General features: G+C 38.1%; 1 protein-coding gene across 3 annotated transcripts in view; it reads left to right on the top strand.

Annotated features, from left to right (window-relative positions):
* The window catches only part of adam12b (ADAM metallopeptidase domain 12b), a 158,833-nt gene that overhangs the window by 14,958 nt on the left and 119,810 nt on the right, over positions 1-24,065 (top strand). For all 3 annotated transcript variants that reach the window (XM_042336794.1, XM_042336795.1, XM_042336796.1), the window contains exons 2-3: positions 11,785-11,918; positions 18,990-19,063. In XM_042336794.1, coding sequence (XP_042192728.1) covers positions 11,785-11,918; positions 18,990-19,063 — 208 coding nt within the window. The remainder of the gene's footprint in view (positions 1-11,784; positions 11,919-18,989; positions 19,064-24,065) is intronic.

Genomic DNA, 24,065 nt, shown 5'->3' on the forward strand with positions numbered 1-24,065 from the left:
ATATACATTTCTATTTTTTTTAAAAATTCATTTTAAGCAAGGTAATTACCTCCTGTTTGTAACTGTAGACTTTCAGCTCTTTCCTGTGTTATACTATTAATGGCTCAATGGTTATTTATCCGGTCGTCTCACCTTACACTCCTCTCCTGAAGTTAGTGACTTGTACTGTATTAGCTGCACAAGCACTGGTAGGTCCTCAGGTACATCACCCATGAAATTGTTTCTCGTGTGAGCCCAAATAGTTAATGTTGGTATATCAATTGACTGTGGGGAATGTTACAGCTAAGCACCCCATCCATATATGAGTTCTTCCATCAGCGATTGTGATCAGCAGCAGGAACGCTGACTATTTCGCCCACAAAATACAGTCAATTCACTTTACAGTATATTTTGTGAAGTGCTTTGAGACATCTCGTAGACATGATAAGGCACTATATCAAATGCCAGGATTATATTATTATCTCAGTACCTCTCTTGCCTGAGGACAGTTATATTACCTCTCCTACTGTCCTGGCTGAAATCACTTAACCCTGGACAGGGCAAGGATCACATCTGGAAACTTCCTGGTCTGTGTGCTTCAGAACTATTTTATTTACCCACTGAACACCATTGAGGGAAGCTTCTGGCTGTGTACAATACACTGTACTACAAAACGTTTATGTTTTGTAAACGAGCAGAAATCACATCAGAAAGAAGCACAATTCCCTGCTGAGATCATTTGGCACTGCATTGAGTGTCTGGAAAATTCCAAAACTGTGGGGAGCACCCTGGAGATTCAAATAAATGGTACAAACTTCTACACAGAATATACAAGACATAGAATAATAGGTATCAGGAGGCAGTTAAAAGGTGTGACCTATTCTTGGGGTTCTTGTAGGAGTCCTGTAGCTCAGTGGTTAGAGCACTCGCCTGCATGTGAGAGACCTGCATTCAGGGCAAAATCTTGGGCAAGTTTTCTTACTCCACACACCTGATACTAATCCTTCAAGAAAACAATAATAATTTGGTCACTCAATCCACGACTGTTTGGGGAACATTGCTGTGCGCAATTGGCCGCCACGTTTCGCCCACAAAATATACAGTCAATTCACTTCACAATTGCTTTGAGACATCTAGAAGACATGAACAGAGCTATATCAAATCCAAGGATTATTATTACTATTATTATTATCACCTGAACACTTCAGTTAACTTACGACCAAATTAATTGGATGTATCAGTTGTTCTGAATGCAGTACGTATCCACTAAAAATGCATCATTTGGCAAAAAAAATCAACGCAAAATATATTTGAATCTACATTATTAACTTGTACTCCCAACAGAAATACATTTCTAAACACAGTATTTCTATCAAACATTTTTACTTTTAATTTATGCCAAACATGTGCTTACCATGACTGATGAGTAGAGATTTCCAAAGTCATATGGTTTGAATGAAGCCATTTATTAGGTCCAGACGTGAGGTTTTCAATATACCAAAATTGGAAACTTAACATAGTCAAACTGGCTAAAGTTAAGTACAAGAACTAAAAGCGTTATTTCCGTCTTTGGATGGGACTTTTGGTTTTCATGACACATTTTAGAAAAGATTATTTGGAACTGTGTTCTATTTCATTCAAACCATCTTATAAAGAACAAGATGGGGTTTTGGAGGGTTGAAAACAAGATTTTCATTTCAACAAGGTTATAAATAAAATTGGCTGCTTTTGGGACAAATGCTATTCATGACTTAATTGAATGTTTGAGGATAAAAGCATGGAAGCATTTGAGAAGCAGTTTAATAATCATGTTATTTTCTCTTTATTTTCATTATGAATTAAAAGCTGATGGGCATATTTAATTTGTCTTTGGTATAGGTGTATAAGAATTTTAATATTTTGACAGTATGTTATAGTTGTCTAACTGCATTGCAAATGATGTGGATGAAGTGAGATTTTAACTGATTTCTCTCTACATTTGAGAGCATAATAGGGCAATCTATTTAAAATGTGATCCAACTGGAATTTTTAAACTCTTTTCCATGGAGATAGACATATAGGATATTGTTAACATCCTCCAAGTGTGCTTATTATTAATAATAATAATATCAGTGCTTTTCACAGCAGGAAGACTCAAAAGTGCTTTGCTGTTATCACAGTACTACAATTCAATGATGTATGTAGCCATATTATGCAAAGGTAGGATGGAAGGGCATAGCAGTAGGAACACAAAAAAATTGTGTTCAGCTTTCAAGCCTTTGTTTCTGGCAATAGAGACTCAAAGGCAAATGTTTTGAATTTATGATGATTCAAAAGTCAGCTCTGAAAGGCAGAACTAATTGAGAAATCCCAACTTTGGCTTCAGGAGATTTGGTAGTGCGGTGAATTAAAATGCAGTCCTTGCAAGTCCAAGATTTGGTTTTGAATCTAACCTACACTAATGGACTGAAAGCTCTCTCCTTATGGAAGCTGTAAAGCATCCTAAGTGAAATTTGTTTAAGATGGTCTGAACTCAATTCGTCGTGTTTGCAAATGCCAAATGGTCAATGATTTGTCAATCATTTATTAGTCTGATGGCTGGTGTTCTTAAGGTTTTATTCTGCAACCAGCCTAAGTTATACGTTTCCTTGGTTTGATTTGCTTGATCTAAAAGTAAATCAAATCCTTCAGTTTGACGTGCATTGTTTTCAAAGGGCAACAATTTTCCAGCCAAAAAGTAAATGGCTTAGTTCCATCTGAATATGTCTAGCCCAAATTAATACCAAACTTCCAAAGTTTCTCGCTGTACTCTCAACCTGTTTTCAACACTACTCAGAGCAGATACACACACATACTATGAAAACTTTTTCAAGTGACAATTCTCATACAAAGTTAACTGAATTTAAAGTTACAGGCCAGTCACGTTACAGTCTCTAACAATGACTGTACAATCTGAGAGGTTCATAAAATGGCAAAGGTCAGTGCCCACATTCCTGGATTAAACCTGAAAGTGAAAGACTAATAGTTCTGGCACGTTTATTGATGTGCTGGATAAACATACAGGTCTAAAACGCTTGTGATTGTTACTAAATTTGCGGTACTCAATAAATTATCAATAAATGTGCAATTTAATGTGTAACTTGCAGGGACACATAGTACCATTTCTTGGCATTTTGTGCAGTTATGCAAAGTCAGCCAATCTACCTTAATCAGAATGAGGTCTTGGGATGTAAGGCAGCAATGAATGCAGAAGTCAGCTATAGACTTCCAAATAAAGAATTAGCTTTCCAGATTAAAAAAGCAAGATATTTTGAATGCTATTATCTTTAATTGGCAAAATAATCTTTTAATATAAAATTTAGAACAATTTAGAGAATACAATTTAGTATGGATAGAGGAAATGAAATTCAAATCGTTGGGTACATAAATGTAAATTGACTGTGAGTTTATTAGTAGACTTTGGGGATATCTGGAGTGCTGTATCTTATTGGTTAGAGCACTCGCCTCGCAAACGAGAGGACCTGGGTTCGATTCCTGAGCAGGGCAGAACCTTGGGCAAGTTTCCTTACTCCACAAGCCTCTATTTACCTAGCAGTAAATAGAAACTCGGTTGTTGATTGGCAGATCGCTTTTGTGGGGCTAATAATACCTTCACAAAATAATAATAATAATTTTGTCACTCAATCACGACTGTTTGTGGGACGCTGCTGTGCGCAATTGGCTGCCGCGTTTCACCTACAAAATATACAGTTATGGTATATTCTTTGAAGTGCTTTGAGACGACTTGACGATGTGATAAGGTGCTATATTAATGCAAGGATTATTATTATATGTGGCAATCTGATTCCAAGCAATATTTTTTCAGTTCTAGTCTACTGATTTCACTCTACTTAATGTTGAATGTATCCTATCCAATGTACAGTGTATCTAGCTTTTTGCACAATTTTTATCGACTATCATAGGGAGTACTAAGAAATCTGGAAATAGGTAGTTTTTTTTCGGGGATGGCATTGAATTTAGATGAAATACGTACTTTGACATTCTAAACCTTGCCTGGTACACAATGTTCTCATTTCTTTTTATTATTGTTGACTCTTTACTGACTCACTGGGAAATACTTTCTGGTTTCAATCTTCATATCATAATAATAATAATAATTTCAATCTTCATATCATCTGCCTCTAATACTGAAAGGTTCAAAATGTATACAATTTGAACTAAGACAAAACATACACAAAACTGAAGACAACAATCACAATAAAAGACAAAATAATTAGCATTGCTGGAAAATTCATAAACAGTTTCTGCATATATGGCCACTCTAACATAAACCTTTTGACCCTTTGATACTTGAAGACTACTGAACAGCACAAATCATTTCTTACGTGTATGATCTCACCTCTCCAGAATAAAAGTGTACTTGTAGCAATAAGCTCTGAAAACTATTGGCAATTCTAATGTCCACCAGATAGTTACAGTTCAGCATGTAAAAGTCACCACTGGTTCTTACATTGTATGGATCAACATATGGAAACTGTTATAAAAGAGGAATACAGTGTTTGTATAGGATACAATGGGAGACTCACCAATTATGCAACTGCTGTATCTTCCTGATAAACTAAACAAAGTGACTGTTCTATCACACACAAAAAATATTGTAGTTATATGACTAGTGTTGATAGTATATGAATACAGATGTTGATACTGAGACATGCACAAACTATACAGGGCTGAGACTGATTGATTTCATGCAGTTTTTACTGTGTGTGTACAGATTTGTTTGTGTGTGTGTAAGCATAATAAAGCAAACAACTTAATCCGCCACTCTTGATAACTGATCAACCATATCAATTTACTTGTAGTAAAATTCCCTCCAAGGAGCAAATGGTTTGAAGAAACAAAGAGGTTGCTTTTGTGTGAATAGTTAGGGGAACGTCATTGTCCAAAGGAAGCTATTAGAAAAGTCTAATCCTTTGGTGTTATTGCTACCACAGCCTTTATGTGAAATTTTCATGACTGCAGATAAAATTGCTTTCAGCCTGCTACTTTTACGAGTACAGCACATCGGAAACATTATGACTATGGCTAATAAAAGAAACCTAATAGTGTAATTGTGTGATTTGCTGACTACAGCGACAATCTTACAATAGATCATGGCCAACAAAAATGTTGCACCATCAAATTTAAACGTACGAGGATAACTTTATAATTATTTAGGTTGAAAAGACAAAATTGGGAAGATTTGTTCATACCTGAACTTAGCCCCATGAATTAATCATACCAGGTTGAGCTCAGGTATCATTATTCCTTATTGGTTTTTTTGATGTGCCAGCTATCCTTGGCTTGTCTCAAATGTTTTTTGATGTGGCATCACATTTTCACGTAGAACACTTAGCTGAACACACAAGATAAATTTTAAAAGCTCAGATCTTAATTGCAGCTGGAAATGACAAAATAGCAGATAAGTGAGCACAGAAATTGTTTTATCATTTCACTTCCACTTCATGCAGTAAACAGGAATTGTGTACTGTTTTCAAAATAAACAGAACTACAAATCGCTTTGAAGGTTAAAAACTAATGTGATATAATTAGAGAAGCAACTAAGAACAACATATTTGTGGATTGCCTCAAGGTTTTTTTTATATATATGACGATAATTCTCAAGCTAATGTCTTCAACATTTTTATTGATGTTATGAATACATTTCTTGAAAAAAAGTTAATGTAAATTTTCTTGTTTAAAATTGTTTCCCATGAGATAAGATGACCCCATAAACGTAACAATGAAATGGATGAAAAGGAGCGAGCTGTTAGATTATCCTCCTGGCACCAGTTGTTCTGATGATTTTTTTGCAGTGAAAGCCAATTTTAGGATTGCATGGCTTATTATTCAAATCACTGGCAGTGCCATTAATGCACAAACTAAAGGGTTTGTAAAAAATTTCTGTGAGGACTTTTTCAATCAAAATAAGTAGACTTTCTTAGGTCTTATCTGTCCAAGGCAAAAATAATTTTATGATAACTGTAGTGTACCGGAAATTTAAATCAAGGCATTGTGAAGTAAATGCATTTTATTTAAAATGAAAAAAGTTGACATTTAGAAAATAACTGGAACACATTTTAGTTTAATATTTGGAACAAAAACAACATTTCCATTTACTGTGCACATCACAAAATGCAATCGGTGCAAGTATACAATGTGATGAAATACAAAATTACATTTGTAAAGCGCCTTTCACATCAGGAGGACGTCCCAAGGCATTGAACAGTCATGGATTAGGACCCGAAGTGGGGGGGTTGGGGGGTGTTGGGATCAGGGAGGGTGAAGGGCAGAGACGGTGGGAGGGTGGCCAAAGGCACGGTCGAAGAGGAGGGTCTTGAGGCGTGCCTTCAAGGAGGCAAGGGAGGGAGTGCCACCGGATCTTGAACAGGCTGACAATGGTTTTAATGCCCTATGCAAAAGACGGCACCTCCAACAATGCAACGCATCCCCAGCACTGCATTGGAGTGTCAGCATAGACAATTCAAGTTCAAGTCCTGATATGGGGCTTGAACCCACAACCTTCTGACTCAGAGGCGAGACTGCTACCACTGAGCCAGGCTGACACGCAAATACACAGTCTCGCAAATACACTTATTTTTCTATGAATTATTAATGAGTTGGTGTGATCAATGGAAAGCTTTTGTGGAGCATTTGGATGCCTCATTTAACAAGCTTAACCTCTACTAAAATAAAGTCCTTGCCTTCAACATTCAAAGCTATAGAGCATTTAGAAACAGCAGATTCAAACCTCATTACTAACTCTCCTTATCAATATCTCTGTTGACTAATTAAGGTATATTAATAATTACCATAGCCTATACCTATTAAAATGTTCATGTTTTGTCACCTACGTTCAAATATAATGCCGGTTCGATATTAATATGGCAAAGCTTCCAAACACTTAAACTCAGCATCTATTTAAATCTTGTTTGAATGATTAAATTAACCATTTCCGTTCCTTACTGTGAAATACTAGCCCTAGCCATATTGATATCCAATAACATCAACAACAACAATTTGCATTTATATAGCGCCCTTCACGTGGGGTAGCATCCCAGAGCACTTGACATATGGAATAGCCAAAAAACACCTGACATTGCACATGTTAACAGAGAAATGCTTATATCAGACAGCTTATTAGCCAGCTCAGACACCTGTTTGCCTTCAAAAATACAGTTACTACATTTTAAAGTAATTCCTGTGGTGTGCTTTGAGATGGCTCAGCAATGTATTAATAATAATAATAAAAATCCTTGCATTTGATATAGTGCCTTCTCACCTCTTTGAGACGTCTCAAAGCGCTTCACAAAATACTGTAAATTGAATTGACTATACTTTGTGGGTGAAACACAGCAGCCAATTGCGCACAGCAGTGTCCCACAAACAGTCATGGATTGAGTGACCACTTTTTGTTCGTTTTTAAGGAATTATTACCCCAAGAAAAGTGATCCGCCAATCGACTAACAACCGGGTTCCTACTTACTGCTAGGTAAACAGAGGCGTGTAGAGTAAGGAAACTTGCCAAACGTTTCGCTCTGCCTGGGAATCGAACCCAGGTCTCTGAGCTACAGGATTAAGATGTTATATTGAACGCAATGATCGTTAGATGACAATGTAAAATAAGCCCCAAGATCCCATGTTATATCGATGGAAGAAAATACTGTAAAATTTGTTTGCAATTGGGGTTCTTCTGAGCCTTTCCTTAAAGAGGAAGTGTCTCAGCTGTTCTTTGTTTCTGTGTTTAAAGCTTCGAAATGAGTCACTCATGGTCTGTGACCCATACATCCACCCAGATGTGAACAGGCATTTTATGTGGAGTCCCCTCTTTGGTGACATCATGTTGTTCTATTCCAGTGCTATTGTAACTGGGGGCAGAGGCTTCGGGTAGCACTCGAGTTTATAATATCACTGAAGAGAGGAATTTCCACAAAATGCTTATTCCCACTCTGGCTACGATCATTAGTTTTAAACCACGATGGACTAGAACAGATGAAGCCTGAGAAACAAAAATCACTTGCCTACATTCACAGATAGCCTTACAGTGTATAGGAATTCAGATGAATAGCTTTTCCCTTCCGTTTCATAGACACAGGCAATGACGTTCACCCTTGACTTGTTTAGCACTACAGTGCTACTAGTTTTGTTGAATTACCGCACGTTTTTCAGGTGGACGTCGAAAATCACATGATACTGTTCGAAAAGAGACAGGTATTTCTCCCAGTGTCCTGGCCAACAATCCTCCAGAACAATGTGGGACATCACTGTGCAAAATGACTGCCATGTTTGCTTACGAACTCGAAACGAACAACAAATTACATTTGTTTAGCGCCTTTCACGTCTGGAGGACGTCCCAAGGTGCTGAACAGTCAGGGATCCACACCCGTGCTGATGGTTGGGATCAGGAGGGGCGGAGGGCGGGGAGGGTAGGGGTAGGAAGGTGACCGAAAGCACGGTTGAAGAGTGGGGCCTTCAGATGGGTCTTGAAGGAGGCAAGGGAGGGGTCAAGGCGGAAGGACTGTTGGATGGAGTTCCAGAAGATGGGGAAAGAGAGGCTGAAAGCTCACCTGCCAATAGTGGGGTGGGCAAGGCAGGGGGGAATACAGTGACTACACTTGACAGTAGTTGCATGTAAAGTGCTTTGAGGCGTCTTGACACAATGAGGTGCTATAAAACTGCAAATTCTGCTGTATTATGCCAGATCAATCTTCGACCTAGTTTGTGAAAATCGCTCCATGTTTTGTCACAAAAACAACAGAGTGCAAGGTCTACATAAAAGGATATTGCTTTAATTTAAAAACAAATCTACAGCATTAACAATATAATAATAATTCTTACATTTTGTCAATGCAAACTGATTATGAAAAATAGGTATTCAACACATGCCCAATTGGTAACAACAATAACCATTGTAGATCTAATTATTTACACATCATCGAAGCAATAATGCATACAAAAGAGAATCTGACCTTAACTAGAACCATAACTTGAATTTTAAAAGAAAGAAATGGATGGAAACTGTTTTTTTCATGTGTGTGCAATAATGCAAAGATACAGTAATGTGATAATGCAGGAATATCAGGGCATTATGTTTTACTTCATAACATTAATAGATCTGATATGCTTATCAGCCGTTAGACAATCATGAAAGATCAGCGTGTGACTCTCTACATATCAGAAATCATCATAATGCCAAGGCAAAGTGCTGCTGTGGTTGGATCAATCCAAAGATTGTTTTTCAGTCTGTTTGTGCTGGAAGGGAATTCTTTTTACACTTATTGGATTAAGCATTATATCCTATACCTGATGGATCTCTAAATGATTATATTTTAACTTGTTCAGTTGGTTAGTTAGTTGTGCTTAAGCTATATTAGTGGATAATGTCTGAGCCAAACTCTTCTTTATCTTTGGACTGATCACTTTACAATGCAGTTTTAGGACTCTTCGATTGCATGATTAAAGAATACGACTTGTGGTTTTTTTTTTAAAAAGTCCTGAATCAAGAATGATTATAGTAATAAAGATTTAGATAGTGTTCTAATGTGTTTATAAATATATACTAAAAACAGTAGTCCATAACTTAGGATCTCCTTGCATGAGCAGCTTCTACTATTCAGATAATCCATATCATGCATTTGCTTGTGCTCCACTGCTGGTGCACTCACTGATCTGTCTCTGGCAACAAACATACAAATCAAAATCTGAAATTTTAACATTTCAGTAAAATTAAAAGGTGTATTGCAGTTAATGTCAGTCACACAATCTCCAGTTACAAGTAATAGATTTAAACTGCTGAAATGTCACAATCACAATGGATTGTATAATCCTAACTCATTAATTGTGAAGTACCTCCTAGAAATCCATTATTCTAGTCCCAGGAGTGCAAAAGTTTCTCTTCATTTTATATTCTTTTTTAGTTTTATTATTATTGCTTTGAGACGTCTCAACAGTGTGATAAGGCACTATATTAAATGCAAGGATTATTATTAAATATCTCTACTCCTTTTCCCCACAAAATACACACAGTCTCACGCAACATTACAGTAAATCCTGTGAAATGCTTTGAGATGTCTCAATGATGTGATGAGGAGCTACATCAGAGGATTATTATTATTTTACCAGGGGTACGGTGTCAAATCAAGGAAAAGTTTAATAATAATAATCCTTGCATTTCAATAGCGTTTTATCACGTCTGTGAGACGTCTCAAAGTGCTACACAGAATATACTGTAAAGTGAATTGACTGTATATTTTGTGGCCAAAACATGACGGCCAATTGCGCACAGCAATCATATGATATCCTTAGTCTTTCCCACAACACCAATCCTATTTTGTGCTTCAAAGAGGTCTAGTACTCAGGGAAGATACTACCACAGCCAGGAATCTTACCTAATAATCTAATGCTTATCACCCAATAAATAAGAACTGCTTGAACTCATGTTAAGAATAGTTTGTGGCTTGAATTATTCAAATCCTGTTTGCTGGAATACTATCATAACCATTGTGTTAAGCCTTCTATGGTAAGTAATGCCCGATTCCTTTGTATTATTCTTTTGAAATGTCACTCGTTTCTAAGGCAATGTGAAAAACATTACTGAGATCTTCATTCCTGCTACCAACTGTGGCCAGCGTTGTAGATCCAGCTAGTTTCAGTGCAATTCTTCTGTTTTGCGAAATAAGCGGATTAAATAAAGTAAGTGTGACAAGTGAATTTGAGTATCAGGCAGTGAGTAACAGCTGGCTACTGACAAAACTGGGCTCACAAAATTGACTTCCTGTCAATCGCTGTGATCGTAGATGCTAAAGGGTAAATCTCTGCCATCAATCTTCAACTTGCAACTGTTCAAGTGTATCGGGTGGCAATGCTCCATGGGCACGTCAACTATTCAGTTTCTTAACTTTCCCGTTAACCCTGTATTCAGGTTTCTTGATTGCAAGAACTTGTTCCTGTGAAGCCTGTCTTCCCACAGCAAGAGCTGAGCTTTTTACTTGGTTACTTGAATCAGGCACTGTACCAAGTTTACAATGTGGAAAATGCTAAATTTCATACATATCCTTCAAAATTTACCCAATAAAATTAACCAGACTTTTAACTGAACTAAATTAAGATGTCACATGCTGTGAAAACCTCTAGATTTCATGGTTCTCTACTGTCCAGCAAAAGGTACAAAGGGTTACAGTATAGTATGTAGTTCATTCTGCAGGTGTGGTGTTGAATAAGGTGGATTTGTAAACAATCAATAGATCATTCCAGTGATTGTGACTCATTTCTGCATCAAAAAGGAATTTGTGCTGGATTCGGTGACAGTTCTTGGGAACTCAATTTGCAAATTGAGGTCCAAATTTTTATCTATTCTTAGCCTTTGATAGCTATTCGCCTTAAAATTTAAGATCATGCAGAATCATGGAGAACACTTAAACCCTTCAATTTGAGGGCAAAATAGACTTATGCAATAGAATTTTAGTCCTTTAGAGTTTTTGTTAGAAATTGCTGCTTTTTAGTCCCCAGTGAAGCAATAGCATGGACTAAGAAAAGTCTAATGATTTCAGTGGAAAGCTAAATGTGTTCACTTTTGCTGTGGTAAAGAGAGGAGGACGCAAGGGGTGAAAGGAAACACGAGGCACGATTTATCTAGAGCGTTCTTTACCTGCTTCTACATGGCATAACCTTTAATTTGCTCACTCTTGACATATAAATGTATTAAAACAGTTTGCCACATTATGATGTGTATGTGTGTGTGTGTAAGAGTGGTCCATTTCCTGATCTTTAATAATAATGTGCTTGCAGGCAATATTTTGTCCAGTAAATTATCATCGCCTAGCCAACAGGAGCATCTAAAGCAGCTGCAACAATATGAGAAAGTAGTTCCTTACCTCCTGGATGGAGATCGCCAGAAACAATTGAGCAACCTGCATGGAAAGGTCAGCAACTTTATTGTTTTATTCTGTTTCTCACGTGAAGAAGTGGCCTTTTCCCAATTACGCATGAGTCATTGCATGCCCCGGAGATCGAGTGTACACACTGGAGGAAATAATGGTTACGAGGAACTATTTAACATCTATCTAGGATACTGTTTATTAGTGATAGAATATTTTCCCAAATTTTCATATAATTTTTATATTAAGAAAAATAAATAGTGCTTAGTTGAGAAAAATTGACAATTTTTTTGGCAAAACAAAATCTATAACACTGAATTAATTCCCGTAAAGTCAATACATTAATGTATAATGTCAGACACAGTCCATTAGGCAGAAATGTTCTGATTTTTCACAGGGGAGAATATGGAGCAGGAGCCAAATCTGACATCAGCAAATTTTTGTGCAGTTGAAGTTTACAGCAAACTTCAGAAATTATACACATGGTTCTGATCTACAGCTCATTCTTTTTTAAAAAAAACATATTTTGGAAGGATAATACTTAGCTTATCAATGTGCTGATCCTCTATAATAATACCAGTGCCTGCTATGCAAAGGTTAATGGATATAAATGTACGGGTGATAAAGTGAACCAAATTGTAATGCAGTGCTTGTATTCTGTACCAGTAGCTGTACAGAAATGTCTGATGGATTTTCTCACAACAGCAAATAAAGCATTAGCTATTTACAGTTGTTATTAGTAACTCAAGGCTGGACTGGATAAAATCTTTATGTTAAAATCCAGGGGAAACCTCAACATGGTTTTGCATTATAAAGTCATAACCAAATGTGGACTATCGTATGTAGACAAGTGTGGAGGTTTGTGAACAAGTGCCTTTTCTTTCATGAAATCGTCATACTTACATACTATGCTTACAATGCTGTTTTAATTACTGGCATCAGCCTGCAATTCTGCCTAATTGGAGGTGGAGAGGTCAGACCAGTTATATGGACTGCTGTTGAGGAAAGAGGGGGGTGGAGTGCCCACTTGCTGGCTTGAAACACAGTCATGCACACATGTATGGATGCCATCATTCAGGGAAAAAAATGCATCCGTTGTTTAAATGAATTAATCAGTGAAAACACAACAGTGTTACCAAGGAAGTTACACAACCCAGAAATGCATTGGGATGAAAGCTGTATTGAAAATGGACTCAGTGCGTGAAATTCTGAGAAGATCTTTTCTATGCAGCTGTGACTATAATGAATGGCAGTTTTTATCTGAAGGATTCAAAGTCTGCACGTGAACCAAAACGTCTCATTCATATCATTGAACCGGTTGAATAGTGATCATGGTGAATAGGGTCTACCAAAAAGAAAATCTGGGATATCTTTGATTTGTGTTAACGTCCTTGGAATTCTATTTCCTTCATTATTTTCAAGAGAGTGCTATTGGCTCAGTAACATCAGTGTGTTTGCTGTCATGGATTTGGATGGGTTTCATGGCTCTGTGCGCTACTTTTGGGATAATGTTCACAAAGGTAATTAACACTCCCAAATATGTTGTGGAGTAGGGCTAATGAAAAAATCACTCTATGCATCTGAGTCATAAACCAGATATAGTAGATGCTCCAATCAATCTGGCTACTTTCAGATCCACCAAAAACAGTAGTAGAAGAGGACATTGGCTTAGAGTTTTAGAGACAGAGGGTAATTTAATATCTGGAGCAGGTTGCCAGGAAGGGTGGTTGAGGCCAGGACCTTGGACTCATTTAAAACACAGCCTGGTGCTTTAATGGGAAGACGGTACATGGGTATTCTGTAAGGTTGATATATATCTAATAGGCCATGGGATCCTCTTTGCCTAAAGCTATCACGTGATAAAAATGATCACAGTTGATTTGAATGGCAGCTCTCTTTATTGATAATTATTATATTGAATGGTTATAATCCCAGCGACTTTCAAGTCCAATATGTTCTTTAGTGTATGACAACTAGATTCTCCCCCCCCCCCCCATTACTGTCCACAAGTTTAAAATGATCATGCTCCTTATATACTATTTACAGGGAGCGGTAACCTAGGCCTTGAGGAATTCACTCACATTTTCATGAATGTCAATGTGTTTTATAAAATGTTGGACGAGCAAAAGCACTGATATAAGACTTACTACATGCTAACTGCTATGCATCGAAATTCACATCAGCATAATAGAGGTAACCACTTTCCCCCTGCCCTGCCATTAATCTTTCACACCAGACGATTTATAGTTTTTTTTATTGTGGTCTAGACTCAGGGCTTACTGCCAGGAGGTGCTGTATTGCACAGGGAATACCTGATAGCATTGTGGTGTGACCCCAGCCAAAAGCAGGTCACTTCCATACCAACTAATACTGTACAAGCAATCACTAACTTCCATGTCAGGGAGCTATTCCAGGTTTAATTTGCTTGTCTCCTAGTTTATATTTTATTTGTTCCTTTTAAAGAGATAGTTGTATTGAAAACAACAAGTAAAGCAATGTTTTACAACAAACATCAGTCTTATGTCGTTCAATAGCGTGTTTTTCTAACTATTACACTTGTGAGTAAGCTACATACTATTTCTGATACATCCAATTCACAGCAGCACACATTTTGACATCCAGCAATAGAAGAAGTCACTGTCAACAAACCAAATGATATTTTCAAACCCACTGGTTTACAAGAAACCCACTCACTCACCCACCTCTTTCATATTGGTTCCGGTTCGTGTTCCTAGTAAACTTTGGCAGTATATTCCCAACCAACTGCTCTCCTGCCAGTTTGGTACTTTGTAAATGGCAGTGTCAAACCATCACTTGCAATAAATCGGTGCGAGCTGTCATAGTTCAGGTGCACTGTTGGCTGCACATTGCACCCGTCCTAAAGTACACATATTCAGTGTTCCCAGTAGGTGGGACAGTCAATTCTTTACTAAGAATAAAGTGAAAGGGCAGCTTAGCCAGTCCAGGGGAAACTCTTGTTTTAAAAAATTGTTTTCAGTGAGCATTGAAGGGCACTCCAGCTCCAGGCCTCCTGAGGAGCTTTGTTTTTTAAAGATCAGAAGGTTTGCATCGTGCTCGGTGCAGTTATTCTCCAACCAGGGTGAATCTACGCACATTGAAGTGGCTCCATGCAGTTTTTAAACAGGATCGATCTGAGTAAACTGTACAGTTCTGCTTCCTGGTTTGCATTCAATTGTTGCAAAAACTGCAGTGAAGCAGACCCTTTTGTCCTGTATTATTTGAAACCTTAATAAGATGGGGAAGGGCTATAAACCACCTTTATGACTCCTTGAGCCAATTAACCCATTCTATAAATAAAGCTAATGTTCCTCGGAGCATCAGAAGAGGAAGTGGGAAGAACAAAGAAGACCAGATACTCAAATAGATAGATAGATTTTCCTTCTTCAGAACACGCTCGATGCAGGGACACGGTTTTACGAAATGATTCATAGTAATGCCAAAGTTCTGGCTCTGTCAGAATGGGTAATAATAATGGCTTGTAGAAACGATATTGTGTGCAAGTTTCAGCAAGACAATATTTCACGTTGAGTGTTTCACTCTGATGGATTACTAATTCTGTGTTCTTTTCAAAGCGAGAGGTTTAAAAAATACATCAGGGTGAATTCTTACTTTGTTTATAGTAGTACCCCTTTACTAACACAATATCCAAACAAATAGCACTTTGCGTTATTACAAATTAAATGTAAACATTTCACACTATCGGTCTTCATATTACAGGCTAGATTTGCCTGTGCGATTTTTTTTTGAAAAACAGCATAAAGTGCAGATAGAAATCAAAATAGCTTCAGGATTTTTGGACATTTCAACTCCATTAGTAGATACAATGACATTTTTGTCTGGGAAAAACACTGCAACTACCAAGAAGAAAGTAAAACAATCAGCAGACAGTCCAGCAGATGTAACCAGAGGAAACTCTCTTCTTTGAAGAAATCTTAATCAGTGAGCCTTGCCGATTTCAGTAGCTTTTCATAGTACCGGCTTCAGAACGTGCAAATGGTATTACCATCAGATACCAAATCATAAGCCAAACCACACGATTTTGTGGTTTACTCTTCAAACAACCATAGGTTGTACGTAGCCAGATACATTTTGCTTTACTAGTTAATGTTCAAACAATAAGTGGAAGCTTAGATTTGGGTTTATAAACTATTGTACAGATTTTATTAATACTGGATTTTATTTATTGAAATTATCTCTGAAGCGTAGATTTTGATCTGTAAAAATAAACACAATAGATAATAGGATCAGTTCAAATATATAAGGATATTACCTCATGAAAACATTACAATCATGATAGTTTCTGCAAATATGGATATAATCAAGTGATTGCACTTTCTATGCCTCTTATATTTACATGAATGCCACATTTACAGCACTAAACATTCGGGCATCATTTATTCTCTTAGCTTTTGTATATTTGTGCATTTGAGGAAGAACCCAGCTGCATTTGTCATTGTGCTGAATAATCATCACATTTTGAGCAATACAAAAGAGATTTTTCACCCAGTTGGTGATCTTCCAGCAGACTCGTGCTATCTTTGAGTGCGTGTGGGGGAAGAGGAAACAGCCCATAGATCAGGGCCTGCATTATAAATGTGTCTATTAGCAGTAGCTACACGACAGACCCCACATTAGAACATGCTCTGGATCACTTGCAGAGCTATTGATGTGCCGGAAGTACGGTACACCTGGTTTCCGACGCTGACCATCAGGCTTCCTGTGCTAAAAAATCTCTGACTTCAAGGTCATCACATCACCTTGATGTCACTTACTTTGAACTATGTGCAGGAAGCTCCGCTCATGTCATGGTTCTGTCAGCAGGAGTTCAGGTTTGTGAACAAACTCTCATATATCCAGGGATAGGTAGCAATCTTGATTGTTATCCAAAGACGTAAGCAGCTACTGCTCAGGCTCCTCATTTCCAGCTGATAGACCCACCACTCAATAGCTAGGGTGAGCGTCTGAGCTGTGGGCAGGCTGGTAGCAATACTCTCACACATTTCATGTTGAGTCGTGCTGCTTACCAAGTGTCTCACAAGGAGTTCCCAGTACCTGCTGTCCACCTAATAGAGCCCAGACCTGTTCTTGCCAGATGTTTAATGTCCAACTGGTGATTGTCCTGTTTGGTGGAGATAAGCAGTGTCTCCTTGGGACTGAGCTACCTCCGTGGGCATGTAACTAGCAATTGAATATTGAAATTGAGTTGATTCTCTGGAGCAGTCCAGCGCCTGAGGCAGGTATGTCCATAGTACTCCAAGGCACTGTTGATAATCGACTTAATGGCCTAGCTCATCCTAGGCAGGATTTGGAATTGGGGGTAGGGATTCTTCCCACTTGACAAGTGATAATCTTGAAAGCCAAAGTCCTAATGGGTAGTGTGGGTCTAGCTGAACAACAACAACAACAACAAGATTTCATTTATAGAGTGCCTTTCACGTCGGGAGGACGTCCCAAGGCGCTGGACAGTTGGGTTAGGACCTGAGCAGGGGCGAAATGGTCAGGGTGAGGGGAGCGAAGGGAGGGAGCGAGGAGGGGAGCTGAAGGCACGGTCAAAGAGAAAGGTCTTGAGACCGGCCTTGAAGGAGGAAAGGGAGGAAGCAAGGCGAAGGCACTGGGGGATGGAGTTCCAGAGCCTAGGGGCTGAGAGGCTGAAGGCCCGGCCTCACAAGCAGTGAGAAGGTTGCTAGACAGTCATTGCAATGGCAAGCTATCCAGGTTTAGCTGGTTAAACTCAAGCAGTATCACAAATACACTCTCTGAAGTCCCCAAGCCTTAATTCTTACCAACCTGCATCTCAAACTTTGGAATTAGATAAGCAGGCTCTCTGGGAGAGAGTGTGCATTCCATTCCAGATGCAGGGAAATTTCCATGCGTACATGGACCTCTGGTTTGGATACTGATAATGATGGGTTTCCATGTGTGTCCAATATCCGTCTGTCAAACTCCCCCTCCCTAGATATTCTAGGAGAAGAAGGGCAAATAGTCTTTGTACCCCCACAACTAACTTGAGGACAGATATGAATTGCAGAGAATCTCAGGATCAGTTTTGGTCACCCAGAAAGGGCAGAGCCAGATTAGATTGATCAATTACACTTATGGTAACAACCACAAACCATCAATAATGTGTGTAATTCACTCCAGGCCTGATCGAACAAAAAGGTGGAACAGGTATTATATATGCAGCTAATCTCTCACACGGTAATTGTATCAGCGACAGTTTTATCCATTGCATTCTAATAGAGTATGGCAGAATATACATTACTGGTACAGAATACCTTGTGCATTTGACAACATAGCAACAGCCATTACATTTTGAGTGTAATTTAAAGGGTTTTGAGGTATACAGTATGATAATGTGCTGCATCAAGTGTGAGCATTATTTATTATGTACCTGGGATGAATAACCTTATTGTGCTCCAGTTTTCTTCCAGGAACCGCTGAGGTCGTGGAGTGGTGAGCACTCCATGGTGAAGTGTCACTTCTACAGCCAGGCAAAGTAAATGCAGCATATGTTGCTGCAATACTAGAAGTTGCGCTCCCTCATAGCTCCACTTCAAGAGGCCACTGGCTCTGTTTCCTCTACTCCACCCTGTGGTTGTTCCACCCCTGATCATGCTATTTTGGCTTGCCTAGAAATAAATCTAAACTTTGTTTATACAACCAGTGCTGCGAATTAAAATCTAAAGGTGGTACAGTGTCTATTCTGTTATTAAGATTCTGGGAGCAGAGAGTCTAAACCAGGATGAAAGACTTGGGCGGTGGGCGAGGGAAACCACCATCATGATCGCTGGGTTGAGTAACTTTTCCAAACTGGTATCTTCGAAATGTAAACAGTGGTGTGGCTTAAACTGGAGATATGTATCCTGCTCCATTGCACTCCCTTTGAAGATGTGTTCCATCTATGTAATACACTGTTATTAGGTAGGCAGACCTGCCTTGATCAGTTGTGTCACAAACCAGCAATAGCTAAGAAATGACTGTGGGACTCGGTGAATAAGTGCTAGTTTAAATACTAAAAGCTCGATATAAGTACATATCATAATTATATCATGCATTTTCAAAACTACATTACATGCTTTTGTATTTTTGCTATAGAGCCACCCTTCATTGGCCAAGTTCCTAATTGAAGCTGACGGCAAAGAATTGATCATTGAACTTGAAAGAAATGAGTAAGTAGTTCTAATACAGTCTCACAATGCATTATGTTGGAGATCTGTGCTGCAAATTGATGGCATATGTAATGCCTAGGGCAATAAGTGGATCCTGCTTTAATGATGCGTAGCTTTTGATAACATATTGCAACTAATGGTCCTATTCAAACTTAAATTACTCTCAACTTAAACAAGCATAAACCAACACATTGTGGATTCTGCTGAGCAGGCTAGGTCATATTGAACATTCATTAGCACGATAAATATATGTTTAAAATGTTCTAAGTTATTAATAGTAATGTGTTTTTTCATATTTGCCTCGTAACGAATACAGTCTATTTTGATAAACCTGGTGATTTTGTTTTTGACTAGTAGAGCATGCAGTGATATAAAGCATCAGCCCAACTTTTCCAGCTCAGCAGAGCTCATCTGGTACATCGTTGGTAGTCACTGCTGTAACTCTGTCTTGCCCTAATAAATCTGAATTTCAGCAGTTCTGTTCAACTCTCTCACTATGCATCCGCAAGCAGATGTTGCAATTCAGATGCCATGCTTGAGCATGCGGTTGAAGGTTGTAATTGTGGATTTGCAAACAAATCATAGTGACTGCGAATGAAAATAAATCATTTATCTTTTTATAAAATTGTGTTAAAAAAGTTTAAACCAGTTAGTTTGAGCCAGTTTAATACCGAAATATCCTAGAGACAATGTTCACAAGTTGGGAAGTGGTAAGTTTCTCTGAAAAAGACTACAGTATATATACCAGGCTGTGATAAACTGGGACTTTGTGAACAGATAAATATTTGTCCCCTAGGGCATCCATTTTGCATTATATACAAAGGTTCAGTTCACTTCAGGTTTGTTCAGGTGTCACAATATTCATCCTTAATTGATTGATGACAAGCATTCTGTTTCAGTGCCTTTGGGACATCCTCCCAATGTGAACGACGCTATACAAATGTAATTTCGTATCGTATTGTGTTGGCACTTTGGAAAATCAGAACACAGAGGCCTAGTGAGGATCGGTTCTGTTCTATTCCTTCATGACTGTTTTAGAGCCATAACTCTTTCAAAATAGAGCTTTGTACAGTATATTACTGCTATTCAGGGTGAATTTAAATAAATTGATGCCTATGAGCTCACCATGAACTCATCATTTTAATTTCAAGGTGTACTACAATAGACTTAAAAAANGTATAAGTTTAAACATTATGAGATAGATTGATCCACAGTGCAGTATGACAAAGGGAACTGAATTCTATTATTTTATCAGTTGGTACAATGTTCTTTTGTGCTCTTTTATTTTCCAGAGCAAAGTACCATTTCTAGGGTATTAAACACATTGTAATTGAATTGGTTACATATGTTTCTTGTACCAATTCTTGATCGGAGAATTAACATTTTGCCAAGGAAAAAATGTTTTCACATGTGGCAGTAAAACTACTGCTGCAGTTATATTTTGGCACACTGCAGAGCTGCTAAGATTACCCTGAGGCTGTCAGAATTGTTGATTTGCACAACATTTTGTTTTACAAGACCACAGGGCAGAATCAACAGCACTGGCGGCAATACCACAACAACTGTTCATGCGTGACGTTACGCATGTACATTTGTTCTAAATTTGCTAATTGCAACTTTACTTCCTGATGTGGACATTCCCTGTTATGTACTGAAGGCCCGCATAGGTTATTGGTACAAAACTTACATTGCCAGCCTGCACAGCCTGGCAAAGCGCTGAGTGCACTAAAAGCAGGAGGAGGCTGTTAGTTTGATACTAGGTTCTGTCTTACTTCTTTGTTAATAGCTCTCCTTATGTTGCAACTTTATAATGGGAAATCCCTTTCTAATGGGAAATTACATTATTAACATCTAATATAAAGATCATTGCTTAAGAATCAACATATGACAGATCCAGGTGTGTCTGACCTTGTTGGATTCAGTGTTAGGAAGGAAACAGTCTCTGGATGTGGTAATCAATGCCTCGAGATCCAATGCCATCACCTGCATTTGCATTATATCGCTGAAATGGTAAAACAAGCTCTTCTGCACTGCGCAATTTAGTGCAACTTCATTGGAGTCGGAGGTAAAGCATGCAAATGTGATTTTTTGTACAATCTATTTTCAGATAACGTACGTCAATGTGATAGTTCTTTGTGCTCTAAAATAATGTTTCCCTAAAATCAAATAAGCCAAAGTGGACTGGCGATGCCTTGCTAATCTTATTGACTCAATCATCCACATTTGTGACATGATACAGATTTCATGTATTGTATAAAATTTGTAGAAACACAGCATCACTGCATCTATTGCTTGCTGCTCAGTTGCTTGCTTGATGCAAAATACAGGAGAAATGTGACTGATGAGAAGATGGCTAAGAAAAGATTTGTTTCCAGGTAAAACTTTGAAAGCAAAACAATTTGAAATATGAAAACGCTATAAAGATTGTTTTACGATTGACTGGGAAACATAGGGCTGCTTAAGTCTTTAAGTCTTAAGCATGTCTGCTTTGGGCTGTCAGGCGATGGTCAAGGCAATGGTAAGAGACTTGTCATTATCCATTTTGTTTTCAAGATGTTATGTCTGAGCAATCTCCAATATAAAATGATTTGTTTAAAAGAGGCTCAGAGTTTAGTGGACCTGTGGTTAATACTGTAATTGAAGTCCTTTTTAACTGGTAGAATCTGAATGGAGTTTGCCTGTGGCACTTTTATTACTGAACAACAAATGTCTTGATTGCACTCTGCAATATTTGAACTAATTATAGGCCTGTCACTTGTGTGTGTACAAACCCACAGTGCTGGATTTCCTTTACTTATTTACTGCTCGTCATGTTTCAAAATCAAATCATTGTAATCTTTACAACAATTTGCTCTTTTTGTGACAGGTGGTTCTGGCTCACGCCAATGATGACAACAAGTTATGTAAAAGTAAATAGGTGAGCAGCCAACTAAAATGTCAAGTTAGTGTCTTGTAGCTTGTCTCGATGCTAACCAGTCAAAACCAACAGAAATGGTTGGAGTAAAAAGAAATCTGCCTCCTGGGATGCAGTTACAACTGTAGCATATCAGCACAATGGCCAAATTCAATACAATACAATTTACATTTAGATTACTTCTTTTCACATCAGGCAGACTTCTCAATGCGCTTTACACAGCTGGCTAGGCATCTGAGCCGAGGGGCGGGAGCTGAAAAGGGCGGAGAGGGAAAAGAGGACTAAATGCATGTTCAAAAGTGCTTAGGCTTGATTGATACTGGCTTTGAAAGAGGGAGGGTTGGAGAGACTCCAAGATGGAGTTCCAGAGAACGGGGATAAAATGTCGCCCGCTGATGATGGGTGGAGGAAAGTATGCTGACGGCAGTCAGTTCCTTCGGTTACAAGTGAATGTACAAAGCCAAAACCTACAGTTAATGCTGTTAGTGGACAACCAGCTGCTGGCTAAGGAAGTACTGCTCCACTGAAGGAACGATCATTAAACTGACACTGCTGTGTCCACAATTTATCATGTTCTTGAATTAACTTTCTGCTCACAACATCGTACAAAAAGGGTTGACCTTGTCGTTCATTATTGTGTTATGTAATAGAAAGGTAGGTGGTTGTAAATTGACCCAATTAATATTACAAATCAAGCACTTCATGCATATTTCAAGGCGCTCAATTTAAGTGTCAGCATTCATATTTGTTTTACATAGTCCAGGTGCCGGTCTATGAAATCCTCAAGCCTAACCAGAACACGCTTAAAAACAGGGATGGTCAACTGACGCACGCAGTCTGTGGGCCACAAGTTAGTCATGCCTGCTTCAAAATATTGTTGTTGGAAAGCGCTTTTTTATTTTAAATTGAATAATTTTGCGGTGAAGGTGTAAGTACTGAGGCCATTTTAACTAGCTATTGCCTTTCTAAATGGACAGTACGTAAAGGTATATTCCCCACAATTATAGCCATCGACATTAACAGGACTCTTAAAGAACCATAGAGCAGTGAAACTTTTCGTTCAAATCTTTTTTTGTTTCTGGGTGATGCATCTAAAAAGTCGATTGAATTTAAGGGTCACAATTTCCTTTCTGTGATGCTTGACCTCCTGTCTGTCAGTCATCACATAATATACTGTAAAGTGAATTGACTGTATATTTTGTGGGAGAAACGTGGCAGCCAATGGCACTCAGCAGTGTTCCACAAACAGCCGTAGATTGAGTGACCACATTTTTTTTTACCCGTATTGCATCGTATTCTCAGGTGCCAATTTGGTTTTGTCTTGAATGATTCTCGTAATCCATTCCCCAATAGCCACTTGAACTAATATAATAGCTGTTAATTATTATTATTATAATTATTGAATTAGTTGTGGTTAAATGCTGCTTTTGCATTGCTGCACAAATAGTATAAAGGCAGAATCAGGGTGTAGATATCTATTTACCTTTTGAGAACGACTCCTCCAACTCCAGAGTAACAAAGCCTCTGTCATCTTAAACTGTCTCTTGAAGATCTATTTCATCCCTTGAATTTTTTACCTACCTGTCACTTCACTTATCCCACGTATTCATCCAGCCTGCAAACATGGCAGCTGTTGAGATATTCATTGATGCAGATACAACCCTCTTCACATCCTTTCAATCGCAAAATACTATCACTACACATTACATTGTATCCTGTGAAGCACTTTGAGACGTACTCCTGATGTGAAGAGCTCTATCAAATGTAAGGTTTATTATTATTCAAAATTGCACTGTACAATGCTTGGTGAATTAATTTAAGTAAATGAACAAGTACTGTACATCACCCAGATTTGAATATGGTGGCATCTAGCAAACCATTAATGAACAATATAACATTAATCTGTTTAGTGATAAATTTGTATTGGTATTTATGAGCTTCATTATCTGGGTCGAACTTGTTATAAATGAGTGATCTCTCTTGTGACCTGAGCAAATTGCAGCTAATCACCGGTGTCCATCCACCCACAAAACAGAGATATGAATCTTTGGAGCACAATGAAAAAATTATAAAGAACATTGCAAATGG

Source organism: Callorhinchus milii, unplaced genomic scaffold (genome assembly GCF_018977255.1).
Source record: "Callorhinchus milii isolate IMCB2004 unplaced genomic scaffold, IMCB_Cmil_1.0 Scaffold7, whole genome shotgun sequence".
NCBI lineage: Eukaryota > Metazoa > Chordata > Chondrichthyes > Chimaeriformes > Callorhinchidae > Callorhinchus > Callorhinchus milii.